At 44.3% G+C, this 22,418-nt stretch overlaps 1 protein-coding gene across 44 annotated transcripts in view; it reads right to left on the minus strand.

Moving 5' to 3' along the window:
- Positions 1-408: 408 nt before the first annotated feature.
- The window catches only part of C4H6orf89 (chromosome 4 C6orf89 homolog), a 45,263-nt gene continuing 23,253 nt past the window's right edge, over positions 409-22,418 (minus strand). For 12 of the 44 annotated variants that reach the window (XM_045390770.2, XM_074038190.1, XM_074038191.1 and 9 more), the window contains 7 exons: positions 20,116-20,323; positions 17,784-17,997; positions 9,455-9,606; positions 9,192-9,331; positions 7,314-7,443; positions 4,179-4,302; positions 409-1,616 (listed from right to left, as the gene is read on the minus strand). In XM_045390770.2, the coding sequence (XP_045246705.2) occupies positions 1,522-1,616; positions 4,179-4,302; positions 7,314-7,443; positions 9,192-9,331; positions 9,455-9,606; positions 17,784-17,997; positions 20,116-20,304 (1,044 nt within the window). In that variant the 5' untranslated portion in view covers positions 20,305-20,323 and the 3' untranslated portion in view covers positions 409-1,521. Of the gene's footprint in view, positions 1,617-4,178; positions 4,303-7,313; positions 7,444-9,191; positions 9,332-9,454; positions 9,607-17,783; positions 17,998-20,115; positions 20,324-20,550; positions 20,682-22,418 lie in introns of all 44 variants that reach the window. The other 32 variants (XM_045390779.2, XM_065544100.1, XM_045390780.2 and 29 more) reach the window with 7 other exon arrangements.

Here is a 22,418-nt window from a genome sequence, read left to right on the forward strand (position 1 = left end):
AAGCCCGCAGACAAACAGGTCATTCAAGTGCGCAGTGCTCCCCACTGCTGGGCATGAGACCCACAGAGAAAGAGGGCCTGGGAGATGAGATGCAGGCTCCTCCAGGAATGAAGAGGGCTTCACAACCATCTTCACTCATCACTGTCTGCCTCTGATCCATAATTCTGACATCGACACGTAATGTATCCATTTGATTTCTGCAATTCAGAACCAGAGGCCAAAGTGTAGATTGCTTTTTCTTCATCCTGGCATTGGCATGACCAATGGCCAGGTATCTAGCGGTGTCAGTAAAAGAATAATAGAGAAAAAAAAAAAAGGAACAGGAAAAGAACATCCTTATTTACACCATTTGATTGCTATATACCGAAAGCACTTGGGAGAAAACAATGCACATAGTGAATCATCCAATCAGAAACACACAGCTTTATATTATTACAAAAAAGAAAAATACCTCACCTTGTTTTTGTTTCCCAGCACAGACAGAAATCATTTTAAGACAGAGGATCACACAGTCATTTGTACACCCAGCTGACAAACACTTTGGGTCTGGATTTCCTCCCCCAACCACATTACAACATCAGCTTTGACACATCTGTAAAACATCTTCTCTGCAGAAAGTCAGACCCTAAAGATCAAACCCAGGGAGGCACCCTCTCCCCCGGCCAGCTACTCTAACTCATAACCCTCTGAAGACACTTGGTAAAGGCAACACAGCTGACAAGAGCAGTGCTGCCTCAGCAGTAGTGGGCTCTGGCCCTGCCAAGGCAGGGAGGACTAGAGCCAAGCTTCCAAGAAGCCATTCAGACAGGCAAGGGAGAAGGGGAGGGAGTGCAGTGGGGATATAAGAACCTGATGAAATGGAAGAAAGCATTACCTTGGGAGTTACCACTTTGAATTATTATATGATCAGACTCTAGCCTGGCATCATAGAGACTCCAAGTGCCACGGACAATGGGAAAGAAGTGTACTTCTTGAATGCAATTCAAAGTTATCTGACCTTTTTTCACTGCTTCTAGATTCCATTTCGTTTGGGAAACTACAAGAACTTCTTTAATCAGCCATGGCTTTCCAAAAAGTAGAGTGATGTGGCCAGGAAGATGGGGACGAGCAGGCCCACCTGGTAAAGGATGGCTCTGACATCAGAACCTGTTGGCTGCCCTCTCCACTGCCAGGGAAGGAAGCTGGCAATACAGGCGAAGGCAGGCACCAGCCCTGTTTCCTGCCTAAGGGGCAGCATCAAGGTCTTAGTGCCCAAAGGCCCGGAAGAGGTCAGTCTCAGATGGGTGCTGGCAGAGTCCTAGCCAAGTGGCCAGGCTGAATCCTTCCTGAGCCATCTGCAGGAAGAGTCAGGAGGGCTAGGCCCTGGCCACTGCCTTGCAGCTCACAGCTGGTTCACACATGCATGCAAAGGGCAGGTAACTAAGTAACCAACCCCTGGAAAGCAGTTTCATAGTTTTTTATTTTTCCCCTTTCAACCTGGTTTTCGGCTCTGGAAGCTGTTCCTGTGCACAGTTCTCTTTCCTACAGTTCTGAGAAAGTGGTTCCATCGCAGATGACCAAAGGCTGGACCCCTCTGGCTATAATGTAGACCTTCCAGTGAGTGGTGCTGGCATAGCCTTGAGGGGAAATAGCAAGAGGAAAACATGTAAATGTTAGCGGGTGGGCACACCTGTGGGCAGAGCAAGGCGGGTCTGCCAGAGCTGGCCCTCAGGGTGCACTGCAGAGCCAAAGACAAATCTTTTTCTATTTAATTTAGTTTCTTTTTTTCTTTTTCTTTTCTTTTTAAGAGATGGGGTCTCACTATATTACCCAGGCTGGTCTTGAACTCCTGGGCTCAAGTGATCCTCCTGCCTCTCACTCCCAGAGTGCTGGGATTACAGGTGTGGGCCACCACTCCTGGCTTAAAGACAAATTGCTCTGAAAGTCTTTTGGCACTTCCTAGTTATTATCAGTCCTCTTTAAATGCTTTATCACCGCCCCTCACCCAGGGAACTATGAATCACAATTCAGCAGGCTTACAACGGCAGGATGCTCTACATGAGGCTGGTGTTGGGCATCAAGTCTCAGCTTTTACAGCAAGAAGACAGAATGGATTCTGAGGGGGCATAAGACCTACTAGCCAATTTTCCTGTGTCTTTCTATAATGCGGTTTCATTACACAACATCCAGATTAACCTAAACCTAAACCAGCATTGCCCAAATTGGGTTCAGCAAACAGTAGAGTTCTGTAAGATATTCCAAAGAAAATAGGTTCTAGAGTACTATGGGCCCTGCTCATCTTTAAACGAAGAGCACTGAGTAGAATTCAACTTTTACTTGGCGACTCCGGAAGGGTCATGATGGGCAATGACTGTCCTGTACAGTGACTGCAGATATTGTACCTGACCCCCGAAAGGTTTTCTGGTGATCTGGAACCCTTCTTTCCTCCATCTCCACAGAACAATGTATGTTTTGTCAAAATCATAGAACTTGCATGTTGTGGTGCCATTCTTAAGGGTCCCTAAGGTAGAGGAACCGCCGTCTGTCCTGCAACACTAAATGATTCTTCTTGGCCAGGGTCTGCTTTCCTGTCCTTACTGTTAACCGTGGCAGCTACAGTCATCACGCCCATTTCTGTCACTGCTTCAGGTGCTCGCTGGCTTCCCCACCCCTCCCTGCCCCCATTCTTCTCCCGGGCTTGCTCTCCTATTCTTCTTCTCTTCAGTCACCACCCCTCTCTATGTTCTGTCATGTGACTGGCCTTTTATAGACACTGCCAACTACAGGGATCCTTTCTTTCTAGTCAACAAACCAGTCAGGCACAGCACAGCAGGTATCACGCACTGGATGTTAGGCTAATCTGGACTATCTGTACCAGCATTTGATGCTCAAGCTTTCTTGATTACTGCCAGACATTTTTTTTTTTTTCCCCCTAATTCTGTAATTGGTATTCCGGTTGCTTGTGGGAGCCGGAAGTCTGGAATTCAGATAACTAAGGTGTTTCTGTAGTTGTCTGAATTGTTAGGCATTTGTAAAATATAAGACAGAAACTTGTTCAAGCACAACCACATGCTCCAAACCTAAATATGCCAGAGAGATTTTCGCAATAGTCATCTCTTGTGTTAAGAGTCACTCCATTACAGGAAAAAGGTTCAGAACAATTTCCATACAAGAATCTTCCTTTTTGTAGGAAGTTTCCCAAGAGCCAGGCCAGCTGTGCTCCATTATTAGTTAATGCTTGATTTGCACATTATTTTTATTTTTCATTTCTAAATTGAAATAAAAGTTATGTAATTTAAATTAAAACTTGGCATAGCTTGCAGTCCAATTCCTACCCTCATATAAGATGCAAGGTTTCTAGGGATTTGGGGGTCTTCTGAATGGGTAAAACTAAAGAAATCAATTGGAAAACCCAGTCTGGGCTCTGCCAGAGACTCCAGGTCTTGCCTAGGTTTTGTGAGGCAGGAAAAGCAAGGAGGTCAATGGTGACACTTGCTGATTTATTTGTTTCTTCCAAGAAAACTCGGCTGTCAAACTGATTGCTACTGACAGCAGTGGATTCAAACCTGTTTCTTTGGAACAGATTTTTAGGATATAAGGCACAGGACAAGTCACATTTGGGAAAACACTGAGCCAGGGCCAAGGGTGAGTCATCAATGTGAGGCTGTGACTTGGCTGTGGCAGCCACACAGAAGGTAATATTTCCTTGTGTGACCATTGCCCTTATATACTGCTTGGTATTGGTTTATTTGCAACATGGGTGTATATTCCTGTAGTCCTGGATTGTCCCTCTCCTGGCTTGACTGTGTCCAAGCAGGCACTTAAGACCTGATGCTCTGCTCAACAGATAGTGGGGCCTTGGGGTGGTCACCTCTCCTCTCTGGGTCTCAACCTTTTCATCTATAAAACGAGGGATTGGTCTAAATACTTTCCAGAATCCTTCCTAACTTGAAGTTTCTACGGTCAACAGACACATGCATTCTATATGTTGTACGTACAAGACATTTCTTTCTGCTATGTTTTCTCATTAAGTTGTTTCATTTCTAAGCATAAATGTTGAGCCTGTTAATAGGAGAATGTTATTTTTGATTCTACTAAATAAAACTTCTGTGAAGGCAGTACACGATTCTTAAAATAGCTTTTGAATTAAAAACTAAAAAGACTCATGGCTGACCCTGCCCTCCTGGGGCCCTCCATACCGATATCTCCCGGCTCTATTGGCATGGCCACAGACTGACAATGTTTTCGGCACTGGAAGGGAGGGATAAGCTGCAACATGGCCTCGCCGCTGCCCATGATAAATAGGTCACGCATCTCATGCATCTGGAGGAAAGAACGAGGAGGGGAGGACAAGGAAGGCAAAGAAAACAAAATAAAACCAGGGGCTTTAGTAAATAAAAATGCTTTCACATATGGCTCTGAGTTTTCTAGCCTGAGCAAAGAGGAAATAGAACCAATAAGAAAAATTTGCAATTATGTCCAGAAGACAAAAACAAACTACTTCTCCTAAGAATGGCATCTCTTGGCACTAAGACCAGAGTACAATCTCTTCCATGGGTCTCCTAAAGAGGCACTGTGTGATTTAGTGGGCAGTCCCCTCAGCGAGAGCCCCAGAGCAGATCCTGCATGATCTTCATAATTTGCAACTGGTTTTAGCCACAGCTTCAAAGTAAGCCAAAGGAAAATACCTAATTGCAATTTAACAAAGGTAGTTCTAGCAGAAACCAACAAATGGTGGCTGAAGTATACAACATTCTGAGATTCTGGGTTTGATGAAAACTTTTTAGATAAATAGATAATCGGGACATCGGTTCGGCACTCTTCCATGGAATGTTATTTCTTACTACCAGGGCTCTGATAAGTATTGCACAGCAGGAAGTTTAAGTTTATATTGCCTGGCAAGACCCAGGGGAGCAGGCAGGCCATGCTACTGATTAAAAACTAATGACACTAAGACTGGCCTCTGATTCTGAAAACTAAGGAGACAACCAGCATATGCACCTGCACAGGTAACTACTGCCCCTCTGAGGGCATGCTACTGCCGGCAACGGGCATTAAATGCAACCTGCTATGTGCCAGGGAAGGAGCTGTGAACCCTGGGGATGGGGCTGGGACCAGGGCAGGGAATAGGGATAAAGAGATGGGTCTTGCTGGGACATTTCTCCTTACCTTGATGATGACAGAAAACCCCTAGGGTCTCTTCTCTCATCTCTTCCTCATATCTCCTGCCCTTCAGAGAAACCCTTTATACGCCCATATAAAGTGGGAGCCAGAAGTCTGACTCCCTGGGCCATGTCTTGGTTTTTCTCTTCACCATTCACGGCCTCCAGAGTCTTGGGTTTTGGCCCCGTCTTCCCCTGTCCCCAGCCCTGGTCTCTCTGCTGCTGCCACAGGCCTTGCCCATAATGTTTTCATGGCAACACTAGAGCCATTTCACCTGCTAATGTGGTGACAGGGACAAGCCTGGTCTTCCGCCAGCCTGCAGTTGACTGGCACTCACATTGGCGGAGGCCTTACCATCTGTAGTCCTCACAACAATCTCCGAAGGACCAAAACAAGTGGCTGTATCCTTCTTCACACAGGCCTGAAGCGGGTAGGGTCACAGTCATCCATTCCCAGGATGGGAAGAAACAGACAACAGGGCGGCACAGGCCAGCCCTAGGCCACACTGTGGAGTGGGTGAAGTGGGCCTTGGAGCCCCTCACCATCTCCCCGAGTGCCACTTAACAACCAGCTTCCCACTTCTGTCTTAAGGCTGCCTTTGGATACTGGGCCCACAGACACGTGACTTTAACAGGGCCCAGGGATGTGGACAACAGGGTGGGGTTACAAGGCTGCAGGGAAAGGAGAGCTTGGGCCAGGGTGGGGAAACAGATTCTCTAAGAAATCAGGCTCTCAGGAGTTTTGCCTGTTTGGCCACTGCCCTTCCCAAAACATCCTCGAGAACCACAGTATGACTTTGGTAAGCATTTGAGTAACTCTGTATTTACTCCTTTGGCTGGGCTCCTTGATGTTGCACAGGCTGGAGAAATTAACTCTGGTATTCAAGTGGTAAAACCAAGAGAAAGATAAAGGCCGTGTCCCAGAATTATATTTATGAAGATGAAATCATACAAGGGCCTGGAATTCTAGCCGGCGACAGCAGGATAAACTTCTTTAAAATCTGAGGCAAGAGCCCAGCATCTCCACCCCAGTACTGGCAGACAGAACTTCTTACTTCTAGACAAAATGATTGTTTTTATAGACTTTTAAATTCCTTTAACACAATTCAGCAAATTTGGAGCCAAGCAATAGTATGAGGAGGTGGAAGCCACGGTCCAGAGTTGGTAGGGGGCCACAGTTTGGGAATTTTTTTTTTTTTTTTTTTTTTACCAAGGAAAATGCATGCTTTTAATTCTCCCAAACCAATCCAGGCTCAAAAACCTTCCTTAGGAATGAGACTTAACAAAAGGAGCAATTCAGAGAAAAGTAAACAGACACAAATGCAGAACAGCTTCTCCCAGTCCACTGGCCCCAGAGAGGCAACTTTGGCTCTGAGCACTTGGCCCCAGACTGAAGTGGGAAATGATGGGGGCAGAGTGGGCTTTTCCACCCCAGCTGGGCTGCCTGCCTATCAAATCTTTCCCAGGCTCCCACACTTTTTGCCTTTCAAGTTCTCTACCTGAAATCTCTTAATTGTTTATTTCTGGCAAAAACCACCCTGGGGGTTAGAGGGTAAAGGGTGCGTCCTTGGGCAACTCACTTAATCTCTCTGGGGCTCAGTTTCCTTATCCACAAAATGAAGAAGTTATTCCGTTCTTCAAAATGAAGAAGTAAAGCTATTTCTTTATAGCTTTCTTTTCTTTAAAAAAAAAAATAGGGACAGAGTCTTGCTATATTGCCCAGGCTGGTCTGAAACTCCTAGGCTCAAGCAATCCTCTTGCCTCAGCCCCGCCAAGTGCTGGATTACAGGCATGAGCGACCACCATTCATGGCTGCTTGCCGACTTTCTAATTTAAGGTAGGAATTTAAGGTAGGAAAGCCAGACTAATTGTACACTGAAGTCCTTCAAATTTTAAGATTTTACTTCTTTTAATATAGAAAAGTAGCTTGCCTTAGGTGTTAAGCGCAGGAGGCAGATTTGCAAGGTAACTAGACTTTCTGGAAACCTGCCTTCATGACAAGGTGTGCCCCTGCAAGTCTCCTGGCTAGCAGCAGGAGGGGAGAACTAGACTGTGTGGGCGTCCCCTCAATTCACCCTCTAAGCCAATATGCAGGGAAGGCCTTGGTTATGACATCAGTCCAGATCCCAAGTAAAGAAAATTCTAGATCCAAGTCCTCTCAAAATTTCCTACCTTACTCCCCACAACAGGTTCCGGGTGAAGAAGGAAGCACTTGTTTAAAGAGGCATCTTTTGGAAATGGCAGGTGAGTGAAAACAGGAAAAAGCTCACGTAACATTTGTGATCTGTTCAGAGGTCTTCTCCTATAGAAGTTTGAAATAGAAAAAAAGTAATTAAACTGGTCAAGCCAGTCCATGACTAAGAGAGAGCCAAGTAAGGGTGGGAAAACCGTGGGCGGTGGGTAAAGAGGAAAAAATATGAGTACAGTATCTTAAGTATTAGGTCCCTGAAGAATAGTTGCACCGAGTCAATGAAGTATAACATGGACACAAACAGGCATTAACTCTACAGCCATGATTTGAACATGTGGGTGGAGTGTTTTTAAACTGCAGCTAAAACAATATATAGAGGAAGGAAAGAAACAATCTATTCATTCTATCTTGGAGAAGACTGAAGTAACAGCAGGCCAGGAGGGGGAAGGGAAGAAGAGAGAAGGAGGAAGGGACAAAAAGCATGACCCTTCTTCCGAGGCAGAGGGAGACGCAGGGGAAGCCTGCTCAGCTTGTTCAACTGGGCACTCTAGCACGCAAACAAACAGCACATTTAAAGAAAGATAGAAGCATTAAGACATTAACAAAAAGTCCGAAAAAGCCATTTTAATTATTTTGGAACAGTTCTAAGATGGAAACTGGCTTTCTTTTCTTACTAGGCAGCAACTTTAACCACAAGGAATGAACCATGTCTTCCGCTGGGCACAGGAAGGAACAGCAGGACAAACTGGGGTTTCGATCATGGCTGGGTAACCTTAGGCAAGTTACTTAACCTCTCTGTTTCCCATTTTTCTTTCTTTCTCCCCCTTCCTTTTTTTTTTGAGACAGGGTCTCACTTTGTCGCCCAGGCTGGAGGGCAGTGGTGTGATCATGGTTCACTGCAGTCTTAACCTCCCAGGCTCAAGCCATCCTCCCAACTCAGCCTTCCAAATAGCTTGGATATTTTTTGTAGAGATGGGGTCTCCCTATGTTGCCCAGGCTGGTCTCGAATTCCTGGGCCCAAGTAATCTACCTGCCTCAGACTCCCAAAGTGTTGGGATTATAGGCATGAGCCACCACGCCTGGCTACTGATTCCCACTTGTCTGATCTGAAAAATGACAACAATCATTCCTACTTTCCAGAGTTATTATCAGTGTCTCCAGTGAGCCACAGACACTAAGCACCAACGCACACTGCCTGGCAGAAACAAGTGCCAAAAAATGCAATTCTCCTTCTAATATTTGCACTCTCTCTTCAGCCCCCTGCATGAGGCCGCATTCTACATATAATGCTAAACGCATACTTACAAATAAATTATGACTCTATTAGACAAACTTGCTGTCTCCCGCTGGTGGCGCCCCTCCTTCTGACACACCTCTTCATCCATCCCCTTTCTCTCTCATCATTGGTTTATCAGTGGGATCCCAGCATTGGATTTGTAAAATGCTGGGCCTGTGGTAGTGGCTCAGTGATAGCTATTACTGTTTTGCGAGTATTTCTGGTCTGCCCCTTTCCTACTCACAAGCTAAGTGCCCCCATAGCCCACCCCCCACCCATTTTTTTCTGAGACACAGCCTCATTCTGTTACCCAAGCTGGAGTGCAACAGCGCGATCTCAGCTCACAGCAACCTCTGCCTCCCAGGTTCAAGTGATTCTCGTGCCTCAGCCTCTAGAGTAGCTAGGATTACAGGCACGCACCACCACACGTGGCTAATTTTTGTATTTTTAGTAGAGATGGGGTTTTGCCATGTTGGGCAGGCTGGTCTCCAACTCCTAGGCTCAAGTGATCTGCCTGCCTCGGCCTCCCAAAGTGCTGGGATCACAGGCGTGAGCCACCATGCCCGGCCCTTTTCACACTCACCATGGGTAAGGAAATGGGAACCACCGTTCAGGAAAGCAGCGCCACCACTTGGCGAAAAACCCTTCAGTGAAGCCTTCTATCACCTCAGGGTACTGGCACAAAAAATGCTGAATCTCCTCCGACGACAGGGGCTTTCCCGTCTTGGCAAGGCAGGAAACAAAGTAAAACAAAACAACACAGAGTTACTTGTCAGAAATTTCCTAGAGCTTGACCTAGCCTTTAAGCAAGCAGCCAATCAGTGGGAGACTCAGGCTTCTGCTCACCTTGATCACCAGTGGATGGAGCCTCTCAAATTTCCTTGGGGCATCTTCCAGGAGCATCACCTTCAGGGGTTTTTGGGCACAGCCAGTGCAGTTGGCAGGAATGGGCTCTGACTCATTCTGCTCACAGTCCTTTGTCCACCAGGGGTCAAAGTCTGAGAGAGGAAGGCATATGGAGAAAGCAGATACTGAAAGAGCAGAAAGCAGATACTGAAAGAGCACAGCCGGTACATCCAGTAGCTCCAGCAACGAAACAAGAAAGGAAAGACATCAGAATGACTTTTATTTATTTATTTATTTATTTTGAGACAGAGTCTCACTCTGTCGCCCAGGCTGGAGTGCAGTGGCACTGTCCAGCTCACTGTAACCCCTGCCTCCTGGGTTCAAGAGATTTTACTGCCACAGCCTTCCGAGTAGCTGGAACTACAGATGCATGCCATCACACCTGGCTAATTTTTGTATTTTTAGTTAGAGCGGAGTCTTGCCCTGTTGCCCAGGCTGGTCTTGAATTCTTGGGCTCAAGTGATCTGCCCAAACGTCGGCCTCCCAAAGTGCTGGGATTACAGGCGCAAGCCACCGCATCCAGCCCATAATAATTTTTAAAACACACAATGATAAGCCCTGGAGACCGCCGAAAAGGTAGGTCCACATGAAGCAGCCTCTGAGGAGGGAGTAGAGGAGAGGGGCAGGAAGGAGAGGTACTCTTCTCTGTATACCTTTTTACACTTTGTGGAAAATATCTTTTAACCTGTACATGCATTTCCTAAATCAAATCAACAAATAAAGCGTAACAGCTAGGAAAAACTATCAGCAGCGTGGAGCTAAAAATGTAGTTCTCCCAACATTTTCTAACCTATGACCCATAGGGCCGAAATGTCTACAGCACAGGGGGGCTGGTGTGGATAGAAGGGTGACCCCATCATCGCTGTGCTCTAATGCACTTCTCACACATGCTGGATATGTGCCTAGACCCTTGGTTCACAAGTACACATGGGAGCCAGGACTCTGGGAAGGAAGAGTGAGAAAAGGGCATAGAAGAGGGAAGGGATGGAGAGGGTAGACAGGACTTTTCTGGAGCCATCTTTGGAATAAAGTGAATTGCATCTGTCCATAAGACAGCACTCTATACCAGCTCAGGACGGGGTGGGACCGCCGGCCATAGTTTCCAGCCCCACATGCTGGTCAGAAATGGAAGACTCCCAACCCAGACCCTGCTGTGAGTGACAGCGGCTCCCTGACACGCCTGTCTGGTTTGGCTCCTTCTCTGAGGGGCTCTTGTTTCTGCACAGCCTTTCCCAGCTTCCCTCTGTTGCCATGCTGTTTATAATGTTATTTCATTATTTCTTGTTTACTTTCTGTTCCATTTTGGATTTCATCTGTGTTCTCTGAGAGATGTGTTTGTTTTAAACTCTGCTTTGAATCTAAAATGTTTCAGAAGATGGTTCTGATTAAAACCCAAAGGAAACCAAATCAGGAGAGAGCCTACAACAAATGATAACAGACAACCAAATGTGGCTGAAACGAAGTCAAGTTTTTAAACCAATAAACATACTTGGAAACTGACTCTTAACCACAAAACATTTTCTGTGGTTGGCAGTAAGCGCTTTATCCTTGTTTTCTCTGAGGCAGTAGTAGTGGGGCATAGGAAATCCTTGTCAGGCAAGGACCGTGTTTGTTCTTGGCCGGTCTCCTGAGCATCCTCCATCTCTTGCAGATAGTATCTGTGTTTCCGGGAGGCAACTGCCACCTACCTTTCTCAGCCAGTCCCAACCTGCAGGAAGATTATTAGCCAGAGGATTACTGATACAGTCTGCTCCTGGGAGGGCACCTCTCCTCCCACAGTGCTCCGGGGGTAGCTGACAACCCTTTAGTGCCACCTGTTTCAGTGGCACACTGAGGCTGCAAAGTTGCATTTTTCTTCTCTAATATTTTCAAATGTTTCCTATTCAGGGTCAAATACAATAAATTCTTGCCAATATGCAAAAATTCTGGGTAACGGACACACCATGAGGCATAATCATAACAACATGTTACAATTATATAGCATTTCAGTTTCCAAAGTACTTGCAACGGAAGGGGAAGGAGAAAGAAAGCTAACGCACTGAGTGCTTGCCCTATGGTAATCACTTTCCCATGTTATAGCATTTAATTTTCACTGTGTAATTACTGAGTAGGAATCACTATTCTCATTCTGTGGATGAACAAACTGAAAGTCAGAGGTGATAGGAAGTTCCCGAGGTGCCAGAGTGTGGCAGGAAGAACACAGGAGATGCTGGGCGTGCAGTGGGGGTTTGGGTAAGGAAACAGGCTGCAGAGGGAGATGTGGTGAGGGCTTCCAGGGCTTGAAGCATGTCTGACTCCACTCAGAACAAAAAGAGGAACTGTTGGAGGCTTCTGAGCAGGAATTTCTCCATGTTCTAGGAAGATTATTCTGGATTGTGATTAGGGTGCCCTAGAAGAGAGAGGCTGGGAAAAGAAAGACCTGGTTATATTTTAGTTTTGCCCGTTTTTAGGGAAAAGTGGGGGGGGTTCCACTGTGATGAGAAGTGAAATATAATGAATGAGGCAGTGAGAATGGAAAAAAGGGGTGGATTCTAGAAGCAGTGAGGATGAAACCTACAGCCCCAAGCAGCACTACTGTGAATGTCTGCACTACGCTGTCCTCTTGGTCAGTGTCATCATAAACCTGCAGATCTCTGCTATCGCCCATGTCTAGTGCTCATCTAGGGAACGTCATCTCCAGATTTATTATGACACTTTTCTGTAGTAGTGTGTCATATTCCAACAGAATCAGTTAATTATGACAATCTTCCCAGGAGATGAGAGTAAAGCACCAGGAGAAAGGGGCACCTTCCTCGAATTTGTACAAAGGTGCTGCATGGGCTAGCAGCGAACAGCTCTTAACCTAAGAGTTAGGATAATTATTTTAACTACAACTTATTATTTATTTTTTTTTTTGAGATAGAGTCTCGCTCTGTCACCCAGGCTGGAGTGCAGTGGCACGATCTCTGCTCACTGCAACCTCCGCCTCCTGGGGTCAAGCGATTCTCCTGCCTCAGCCTCCCAAGTAGCTGGGATTACGGGTGCCTGCCACCAAGCCCGGCTCATTTTTGTATTTTTAGTAGAGACGGGGTTTCACCATGTTGGCCAGGCTGGTCTCAAACTCCGGACCTCAGATGATCCACCAACCTCAGCCTCCCAAAGTGCTGGGATTACAGGCGTGAGCCACTGTACCCAGTCTAGCCTAATTTATTTAATTTTAATTTTATTCTGAGCTTTAGATATTCTTGGGATTTCCAGGTGGAGATGCCTTTAAAAAGCAGGTAGAAGAAAACCCAGTAAAGGGAAATCAAGAAAGAAAAAGAAAGTAGGAATAGCAAACTGAAAGAAAAACTTGGAGGTGGTGTTCCTTGAGGGTCTAAGAACACAAGTAAAAAACTGTTAGTACTAAAAAGAGAATTTAGTAAGGTGACAGAATACAAGATACAGATTTTCAGATACAGATTTTTATAAGAAACAGATTTTCTGTCTGTTTTGTTCACCGCTTTGTTGAGAACAGTGCCTGGCATATAGAGCAAGGTCTCAATAAACATTTATTGAATGAGTGAATGAAGTTGGGGAGAGGGAAGAAGGGATGGAAGGAGGAAGAGAAGGAGGGAGGAAGGCAGGAAGGCAGGTAGGAAGGCTGATTTTTCAGAAGTTTTAACAATAGAATCAAGTCCATGGGGAGAAAAATCAAATGAGCAATCTGGATTCACAGAAACCTCAAAATAAAGATTAAATAAATATAACCTCATGATTTCTTACATTATAAATGCACCCAAGAAAAAGCTACAAAGCCCATGACCAAGTTCCCATGATGTTAACTAGTGTGTCCTCAGTATTTAATCAGGCGGTTCTCCGGAAGCTTGTTTTTGCATAGCACCTCTTCTAGCACCCTGGGCATGAGGCAGGGGTGAAGCCTTGACAGTGAAGGAGGCTTTTGCCAGGTCCCTGCATGTGTGGCACCATGCCCAGAGCCATTTTCACACACTGCAGAGAGGGAAAGAGCCCAAGAAATCATTTCACCAACAGCCTTGCCTCCAGGAAGCAATGCATTTGAACCACTCCAAACCATAGACAGAGTCTATTTTCATGAGTTCTCACTTGTACAAAAATTTGTTTCTAAATGTGAAAATTTATTATCAAAAACACAGCAAAGGAAAAAATTAAAAATAAATAAACAAATGTAAGACTTTAGATAAGTCAGCCAATCCCCTTGCACATTAGTTTCCTCATCTTTGAAATGAACATAAAAACAGTATCTACCTTATGTGACTGCTATGAAGACTGAGAAATACATATAAAGTACACGGCACAGTACCTGGTATACAGAAAGTGCTTGACAGAGCCATTATTATCACAGAAGGTAAGCTTATTTTGCAAACAAAAGAGTAAGGTTTTCCTTGAGGTCTAAGCAGTTCATCTTTGAGCACAGGTCTGGACTCTCTAAGTCTCACTAGGTTCTTAGTTTGAGGCCAATAAATGATCTGTTATTTCCAAAACTTCTTGATGTTGCTGGATCTACTTCATCCTTCCTTTGAAGGTCACTGGATGCATCAAGTTCCAAATGTGTGCCTTTTCACTGTATGTGAGAACTACCCCAGGCTTCCTCAGTAAAAATGAATGTGTTATTTTTAAATTGGCCAGAAAATGACCAAAGTAAACAAAATAATTGGCCGAACATGCTGGTGCTTGGCTTGACTGAGGGCAGAGATGGCAGGCAGTAAGTGTGGTATCTTGGACAGAATGCTAGAGGGGGTTAAGAAACTAGGGTTCAAGTGTGATTTTGTCACTTTTAGCTGGGTAAGCAAGCTCTTTTACCCCTCCTGGCCTCAGTTACCTCTTTTATAAAATGGGGTATGTACCAGATTAAATCTAAAATTCTTTTTCAGCTTTAAGACTCAATGATTCCATGGAAATGGTAAAAACCAAGGGGATGGTTGGCAGGAGTAAAGGGACTATAAAGATATGAGTCCAGGAGGGGAGAAAAAAACTAAGAATGTGAATGTAAAGGGAAAACTCTGGGTAAGAGGAAGGATTAAGTCAGTCAAATATTATCCATAAGGGTGCAGACTAGGAGGATGAGCTGGACTGAATGTCTAAGACAAGACCAGGTCAGGAAAATTCTAAAGGGTCCATAGCTTGAAAGACCACTTATCTTTGGAACAGCCAGAAAGAACATTGTCTCTTCAGGGACTAGGGAGTTAAGAGAAAGTAACTGATGATCTGAGAGAGAGAGAGAGTGTAGAACTCCAACATCAGACTTAAAGCTAGACTCTTCAGGTCTACCGCATGGCTACAGACTACTCACATCAGAGGTGAAGGGCTCAGACTCTGAAGACTGGCTGCCTGGGTTCAAATCATGGCTCCATGACTAGACTTGGGACCTTGAGCAAGTGACCTAACCGTACTGTGCCTCAGTGTCCTCATCTGTAAAATGGGCATAAAACCTGAAGCTACCCTATAGGGATGTTGTCAAGATTAAATAAGCTGATATATGGAAAGTCCCCTGAACAGGGTCTGGCATCTGGTAAGTAATAAACAAGTATCAGTTTATTCACTTATTTTTTGCTGCAGAGTGGGATGTTTCCATGACTCACTACGAAGTCACTTCATTCTTCTTATTGAGAGCATTTAGGAGCAGGATTTCCTATCTAAGGCTGAAATCTAGAAAAAGAACCCCACTTCTGTCACCTTTTTGTTCCCTGGGTGGGGTCGGGGGAAACTTCTAGTCACTGGTGGTGGTGCCTCTTATATATCACCAAGGCTGCAGCTGCCCTCCATCATTCCTGAGGTGCCACTGCAAGGAGCACCAGATGACCCTGGGAGGGTGAGACAGGCCAGCACTTCAGGAAACCATATGGGGTTTCCTTTGGGGAATCTGCCACACCATTCTCCCCTTGCATTTACTTTAAAAGTACAGCTAAGTAATCCTAACTTGAAGGTAGTTGTTTTCTAACACCAGGACATTAAAAATGATCTATTTTTACTTTTCCTGCCCTCTTACAGGCCCAGATTAAGTTGCACTTAATTCTCCCTCATGTGTTTCTGTTGACCCTTCATATAATTATGCATTTTTAACTTTTCTTCCAAATGCTATGCAAAATGCTGTTAGTTTCACATGTCTACAACTTCCCAGAATTATCATACATAGGAAAATATGGTGCTTCCACGTCCACATTTACAAGTAAAAACAGCACTTTAATAGAATCAACAACATTAAAGAGCTAAAGCCACACCCTTCCAACGCTCACTCGCTCTCTCTGCAACTGAGCTCCAAGGACTTGTTTTATTTCCATCTGCAAGGCAAAATATTGATTTGAAGTGGTCCAAATCATCCAGCTTGTTGACAAGACACTAATGTTTCTGGAATGTTTAAACTATGATTTAGAGAAGGAGCAAGCAGTGTTCATTGACGATGCCCCATTTCTCAATTCAACCGTGTATGGAGATGTACTTCACAGGACCAGGGAAGAAGATAATGCCATCAACCAGATCGGGAAAACTCATCAGGAGTTGCCGTTAGGGAGGTTGTCGGGGGAAGACAGTCAGGAAAGGAGACTGGTATGTCTGAGGAAGAGGCACAGACTGGCCCAACTGACAAGTTTCTCTCGCTGTTTCCTCCAAATGCTCTGAACCGTTCTGATAGGAGTTTGAGACTGCATTTTTTTTTTTCAGCTCTGTTGATGACATTTCAAAAACAACCTTCCCAATAAATTCAAGGAAGTTATATCTGGAATTTTCAAATGAAATATCTGAGCTGTTGATTTTTAAAAAAACAAAAACTCATGAGGTGGAGTTCTTGTCTTACAATGTTCCCTTCCTCTGAGTTTGATACAATTTTGGAAACCTTTCCATGACTTCCTCAAGTGTACAAAAATAGCTTTCAATGGAGACCCAATCCAAGGGATGATTTTTATGACTGATTAGGTCTTAAAGAATGACATTATGATTATAAAGCTTAAATACATTTTTTCTGAAAGCATTTTTCCTAAAAGTTATGACACATTCTAAAAGTTTCAGAACATGGTTACACAATAAATTCTATAATCCATTTGTGATATTAATATACATATTATTCTACATTGCCAAATAAGATAAACATCACCAAAAAAATCCCAAAATAGGCCGGGCGCGGTGGCTCATGCCTATAATCCCAGCACTTTGGTAGGCCAAGACAGGCAGATCACGAGGTCAGGAGATCAAGACCATCCTGGCTAACACGGTGAAACACTGTCTCTATTAAAAATACAAAAAAATTAGCCGGGCGTGGTGGTGGGCGCCTGTAGTGCCAGCTATTTGGGAGGCTGAGGCAGGAGAATGGCATGAATCCGGGAGGCGGAGCTTGCAGTGAGCTGAGATCACACCACTACAGTCTAGCCTGGGTGACAGAGCGAGACTCGGTCAAAAAAAAAAAAAAAAAAAAAAACCCAAAATAATATCCCCCTTTCTCAAAAAGTAAATTTCTTTTCACACACACACACACAAACACATACACACACAACTGGAGGCAGGGTCTCGCTATGTTGCCCAGGTTGGTCTTAAACTCCTGGACTCACTCAATCCTTTTGCCTTAGCTTCCCAAATTGCTAGGATCATAGTTGTAAACCACCGCATCCAGCCCGAAAAAGTAAATTTCGACTCGTATTACATGTTACACTATTCTCAAAAGGAAACCCCTCAAATAGTCTGTCAAACTATGAATTCTTACGCCACTGATGCACTGTTACTAAATTTATGTGTTTTTAAAATTCTATTTACTGGCAAAATTGATACACTTTTGAGCACTAAATTAAATGAGCTGTGACAGACAGAAGGACTAAACTGAAAGAGTGGGATATACTTAGGCAAAAACCTAGCCCAATAGGCCAAGGACTGTTAGAGGACCTTTAGAAGCAAGCTGAACTCAGTTGCTTTCAATAAACCAATACCTATGTACTAAATATGCATTATGGACAGGAATCACAGGAGAGAAAAGGATGAGATACAATCAAATCCTTTTTATGGGCAACATATTCATCCCCATCATGTGTGTTCTGGCATTTGGGGGTGTGAATTTGGCTCTACCAGATGTTCCTCTAGCAAGTTTCTTAATCTCTCTGAGTCTTGGTTTCTTAATCTGTAAAATTGGGATAATAAACCCCATCTCACAGAGTTTTAGTGGGGACTGAATTAAAGGAGACAATATAGGAAGGGTGCCTCTCATTAGGTATCAATAAATGTTACTTCCTTTCCTATCATATACTGTCAAGAAAACTGTATCTAATAAGTAGTAAATGTTGCATTTTACCTGGAAAGGGTCTGTCTTCATCACCCCCATGCAGAGGAACTCCCTTGTTTTCTGACATGTACTTCTTCGTAATGGGCAAGGACATCAGTCTAATGTGATGGATGAGTGAGCGCCAGGTGTGAGCTCCAGAAAGCACTGGCTCAGGTGCTAATGGGCTGAAAGGTTGAATCACAAAGTAGGCAGTGAGCAAGATTAATCCCAAGGTTGCGAGAACCTACAAGGAAAGGTAGAAAAGGCATTAATAATCATCCCAGCAAACAAATACCTTAATACCAAGAAAAACAAAACAAAACAAAATAGGCCTCTTCTGCTATTTCCAATGTGCCTTAAGAACCAACCCATTTTCATAAACAAATCACTTATGTTTACTTCTGGAAGAATTTAGAATTTGAGAACTATGGGGACTGCAAGGCTCACCAAGCTGCTACCATATAATCAGTGTATTTTTAAATCCACCATTTAAAAATACACAAAGGGGGCTGGGCGCAGTGGCTCACACCAGTAATCCCAGCACTTTGGGAGGCTGAGGCAGGTGGATCACGAGGTCAGGAGATCAAGACCATCCTGGCTAACACAGTGAAACCCCGTCTCTACTAAAAATACAAAAAATTAGCCAGGTGTGGTGGTGGGCGTAGTCCCACCTACTTGGGAGGCTGAGGCAGGAGAATCACTTGAACCTGGGAGGCAAAGCTTGCAGTGAGCCAAGATCGCACCACTGCACTCCAGCCGGGGTGACAGAGCAAGACTCCATCTCAAAAACAACAACAACAACAACAAAAGCACAAAGGGGCTGGGCGCAGTGGCTCACACCTGTAATCCCAGTACTTTGGGAGGCAAAGGCGGGTGGACCACCTGAGGTCAGGAGTTTGAGACCAGCTTGGCCAACATGGTGAAACCCCACCTCTACTAAAAATACAAATATTAGGCCGGGCACAGTGGCTCATGCCTGTAATCCTAGCACTTCGGGAGGCTAAGGTGGGTGGATCACCTGAGGTCAGGAGTTCGAGACCAGCCTGACCAACATAGTGAAACTCCCATCTCTACTAAAAATACAAAATCAGCCAGGCATGGTTGCGCATGCCTGTAATCCCCGCTATTCGGGAGGCTGAGGCAGGGCAATTGCTTGAACCTGGGAGGCAGAGGTTGCAGTGGGCCAAGATCATGCCATTGCACTCTAGCCTGGACAACAAGAGTGAAACTCTACCTCAAAAAACTAATAAATATATACATAAAGGCTGGGTGCAGTGGCTCACGCCTGTTACCCTAGCACTTTGGGAGACTGAGGCGGGCAGATCACTTGAGTCCAGGAGTTTGAGACCAGTCTGGGAAACATGGAAAAACCCCACCTCTACAAAAAATAGAAAAATTAGCCAGGTGTGGTGGCGCATGCCTGTGATCCCAGGTACTTGGGAGGCTGAGATGGGAGGATCACCTGAGTCTGGGAGTTTGAGGCTGCAGTGAGCCATGATGGCACCATGGCACTCCAGCCTGGGCAACAGAGTGTGACCTTGACTAGAAAAATAAAAATTTGGCCAGGCGCAATGGCTCAGGCCTGTAATCCTAGCACCTTGGGAAGCTGAAGCAGGCAGATCACTTGAGATCGGGAGTTCAGGACCAGCCTGACCAACATGGAGAAACCCTGTCTCTACTAAATTTTGAACCTGGGAGGCGGAGGTTGCAGTGAGCTGAGATCATGCCACTGCACTTCAGCCTGGGCAACAGAGCGAGATTCGGTCTTAAAAAAGAAAAAAAAAAAAACACAACGAGGACAGGTGTGGTGGTTCATGCCTGTAATCCAAGCACTTTGGGAGGCTGAGGCAGGTGGATCACCTGAGGTCGAGAGTTCAAGACCAGACTGACCACCATGGAGAAACTCTGTCTCTACTAAAAATACAAAATTAGCCCAGTGTGGTGGTGCATGCCTGTAATCCCAGCTACTGGGGAGGCTGAGGCAGGAGAATCACTTGAACCCAGGAGGTAGAGGTTGCGGCGAGCCGAGATCGCGCCATTGCACTCCAGCCTAGGCATCAAGAGTGAGACTCTGTCTCAAAAAAAACCACACGCACACACAACAAACAAACAAACAATAATAATAATAAAATAAATAATAATAATATGCAAATATAATTTAACTATAAATATGCAGCTTTCATCTAGGACCTTTAACAACACAGTCAAATTTCCTAGTAACACACAGTAACAAGAGCAAAGGCCAATTCATTCACAGAAAAACCAAGGCTCAGTGGTGGGATCAGTCAACAATAGCATTTGTGAAGAATGTTGAAGAGTTTGTGCTCTGTTGAAGCAATTACCAACTCAGGAAACATTTTACCTTATACACAACTATAAGGAGAGGATGTTGTGGGGGGGGCCTCTGAGGTTCATTCTTTTCCAGCAGTTGTCTGATAAATTTTTCAATTGCCTTCTCTGACATGCCACACTGATGGCCTGTCTGTCTCACCAAATCAACAGTCTCTGAAAGTTTGTCATAAATGCTGACCTCGTTGGCAGCAAGATCCATGTCTTCCAATATAAAATCCCTGAGAGAGACAGAGAGAAAATAAATGTAAAAAGAAAGGTGGTTTATTTAGGTACTTCCTCTTCAAAGCTACTTGACCATCTGTAGAGAAGGACCTGTTTTGTGTTTTCTGCAATCCTCTACAGACCAATACTTTTATAAAACACAATGAATACGTAGAGACAATGTCAAATTGCCAAACAAGTTTTAAAATACTAGTTAACTGTGGGCCAGGAACAGTTTACAGACCTGCACTAGTTCCCAAACACTGAGGAGCACTGGTCTAGAGCACAATATATCCTAATGGGACTCTGAAGCACTAACGACATCCAAAAAAGATTTCTGACACCAATGATGGGAGATCTGCTACTGGTGATTTCCTAAAATAAAAAAAATGGATTATGCATAGTGTTGTTGATCAATTATTTCTTTCCAATTATACCAGATAGACTTTTAGCAACACAAGAGGAAGAACTGATCACTGAAGATTACTGAAGGTGACTGCAGAGCAAAGATTTCAGACAACACAAAAACCATGGCATGCGGCTTGCAGTCCTCACACTTTTCTTTCTACTTTTTTTTTTTTAATTTCTTCTAGAGCAAACAGAGTCCTCATGCTTTTCTACAAATACAATTTTAGAAAATAAAGGGCATATTTTATTTGTATTTTATATACTTAAAAGACTTAAGATTTTTAACTAATTTAAAAATTCAATTTGTGTTCTTATAGTTATTTTAAAGCCAGATTGTTTCATCATGTCCAGAGAACAAAAGGTAAAAACTAATGGGGCAAAGTAGAGTTCTCTCTGTATCATTTGTAAAATGAAATTAAATAGTTCCAAGGCTGGGCGCAATAGCTCATGTCTGTAATCCCAGCACTTTGGGAGGCCAGGGCAGGAGGATCGTTTGAGACCTGAAGTTTAAGACCAGCCTGGGCAATATAATGAGACTTCGCCTCTACAAAAAAAGAAAAGAGGCCAGGCGCGGTGGCTCATGCCTATAATCCCAGCACTTTGGGAGGCCGAGGCAGGCGGATCACCTGAGGTCAGGAGTTTAAGACCAGCCTGACTAACATGGAGAAACCCCGTCTCTACTAAAAATACTAAATTAGCTGGGTGTGGTAGCGGGTGCCTGTAATCCCAGCTACTCGGGAGGCTGAGGCAGGAGAATCTCTTGAACTCGGGAGGTGGAGGTTGCGGTGAGCCGAGATCACGCCATTGCACTCCAGTGTGGGCAACAAGAGCGAAACTCCATCTCAAAAAAAAAAAAAAAGAAAGAAAGAAAAAGAAAAGAAAAACAAATTTCAAAAATCAGCTTTGCCTGGTGGCACACACCTGTAGTCCCAGCTACTTGGGAGGCTGGGGTGGGAGGATTGCTTGAGCCTAGGAGTTTGAGGCTGCAGTGAGCTATGATCATACTACTGCACTCCAGCCTGGGAGACAGAACGAGATCCCATCTCTGGAGAAATACAATAAGATAAAATAATTAAATAGCTATTTTAAAAAGTGTTTATGTTACAGAACAATAATATTTTTCTTCATTTACAGGAGGAAGAAGGGTGCTTCTTTGGGTTTATGCTCTCTTCTACTGGGCTTTATGTATTTATTTATTTTTAATACAGAGGGTCCTTTTATATTACATACTTCATTCCTACAGTGCTTCTAGCCTCAAAAAGTACTGGCATAGTACATGTGTATTCTCTCAGTAAGGAGATGCTGCCACCTGTAGGGTGGAGGACATAGTCACGTTGTTACAACACAACCCAGCACACACCAGCACATCTCCTCTTCCAGCAGTGTGCCTCCCAATCACTCCTTTCTGGTCCTCTTTATGACTATTAAGTGTTTAGTTCATTAGGTCTTAACCTGGCTTGCACATGAGAATCACCTAGAAAGCATTTCATAAATGCTCATATCTGGGCATCAACTCAGACCAATTAAATCAGAATCAGAAGACTTCTAATGGTGGATTAAAAGGCATGCAATCTAGACTTTGAGGAACTGAGGGAATGAGAGAAGAGCCCACCACACTATACCCCCCACATTCAGATAAAAAGCCAGTAGAAACTACAGTTGAGACTTCAACAACATGGGTTTGAACTATGTGGGTACACTTAA

This window comes from Macaca fascicularis, chromosome 4 (assembly GCF_037993035.2).
Source record: "Macaca fascicularis isolate 582-1 chromosome 4, T2T-MFA8v1.1".
Classification (NCBI taxonomy): domain Eukaryota; kingdom Metazoa; phylum Chordata; class Mammalia; order Primates; family Cercopithecidae; genus Macaca; species Macaca fascicularis.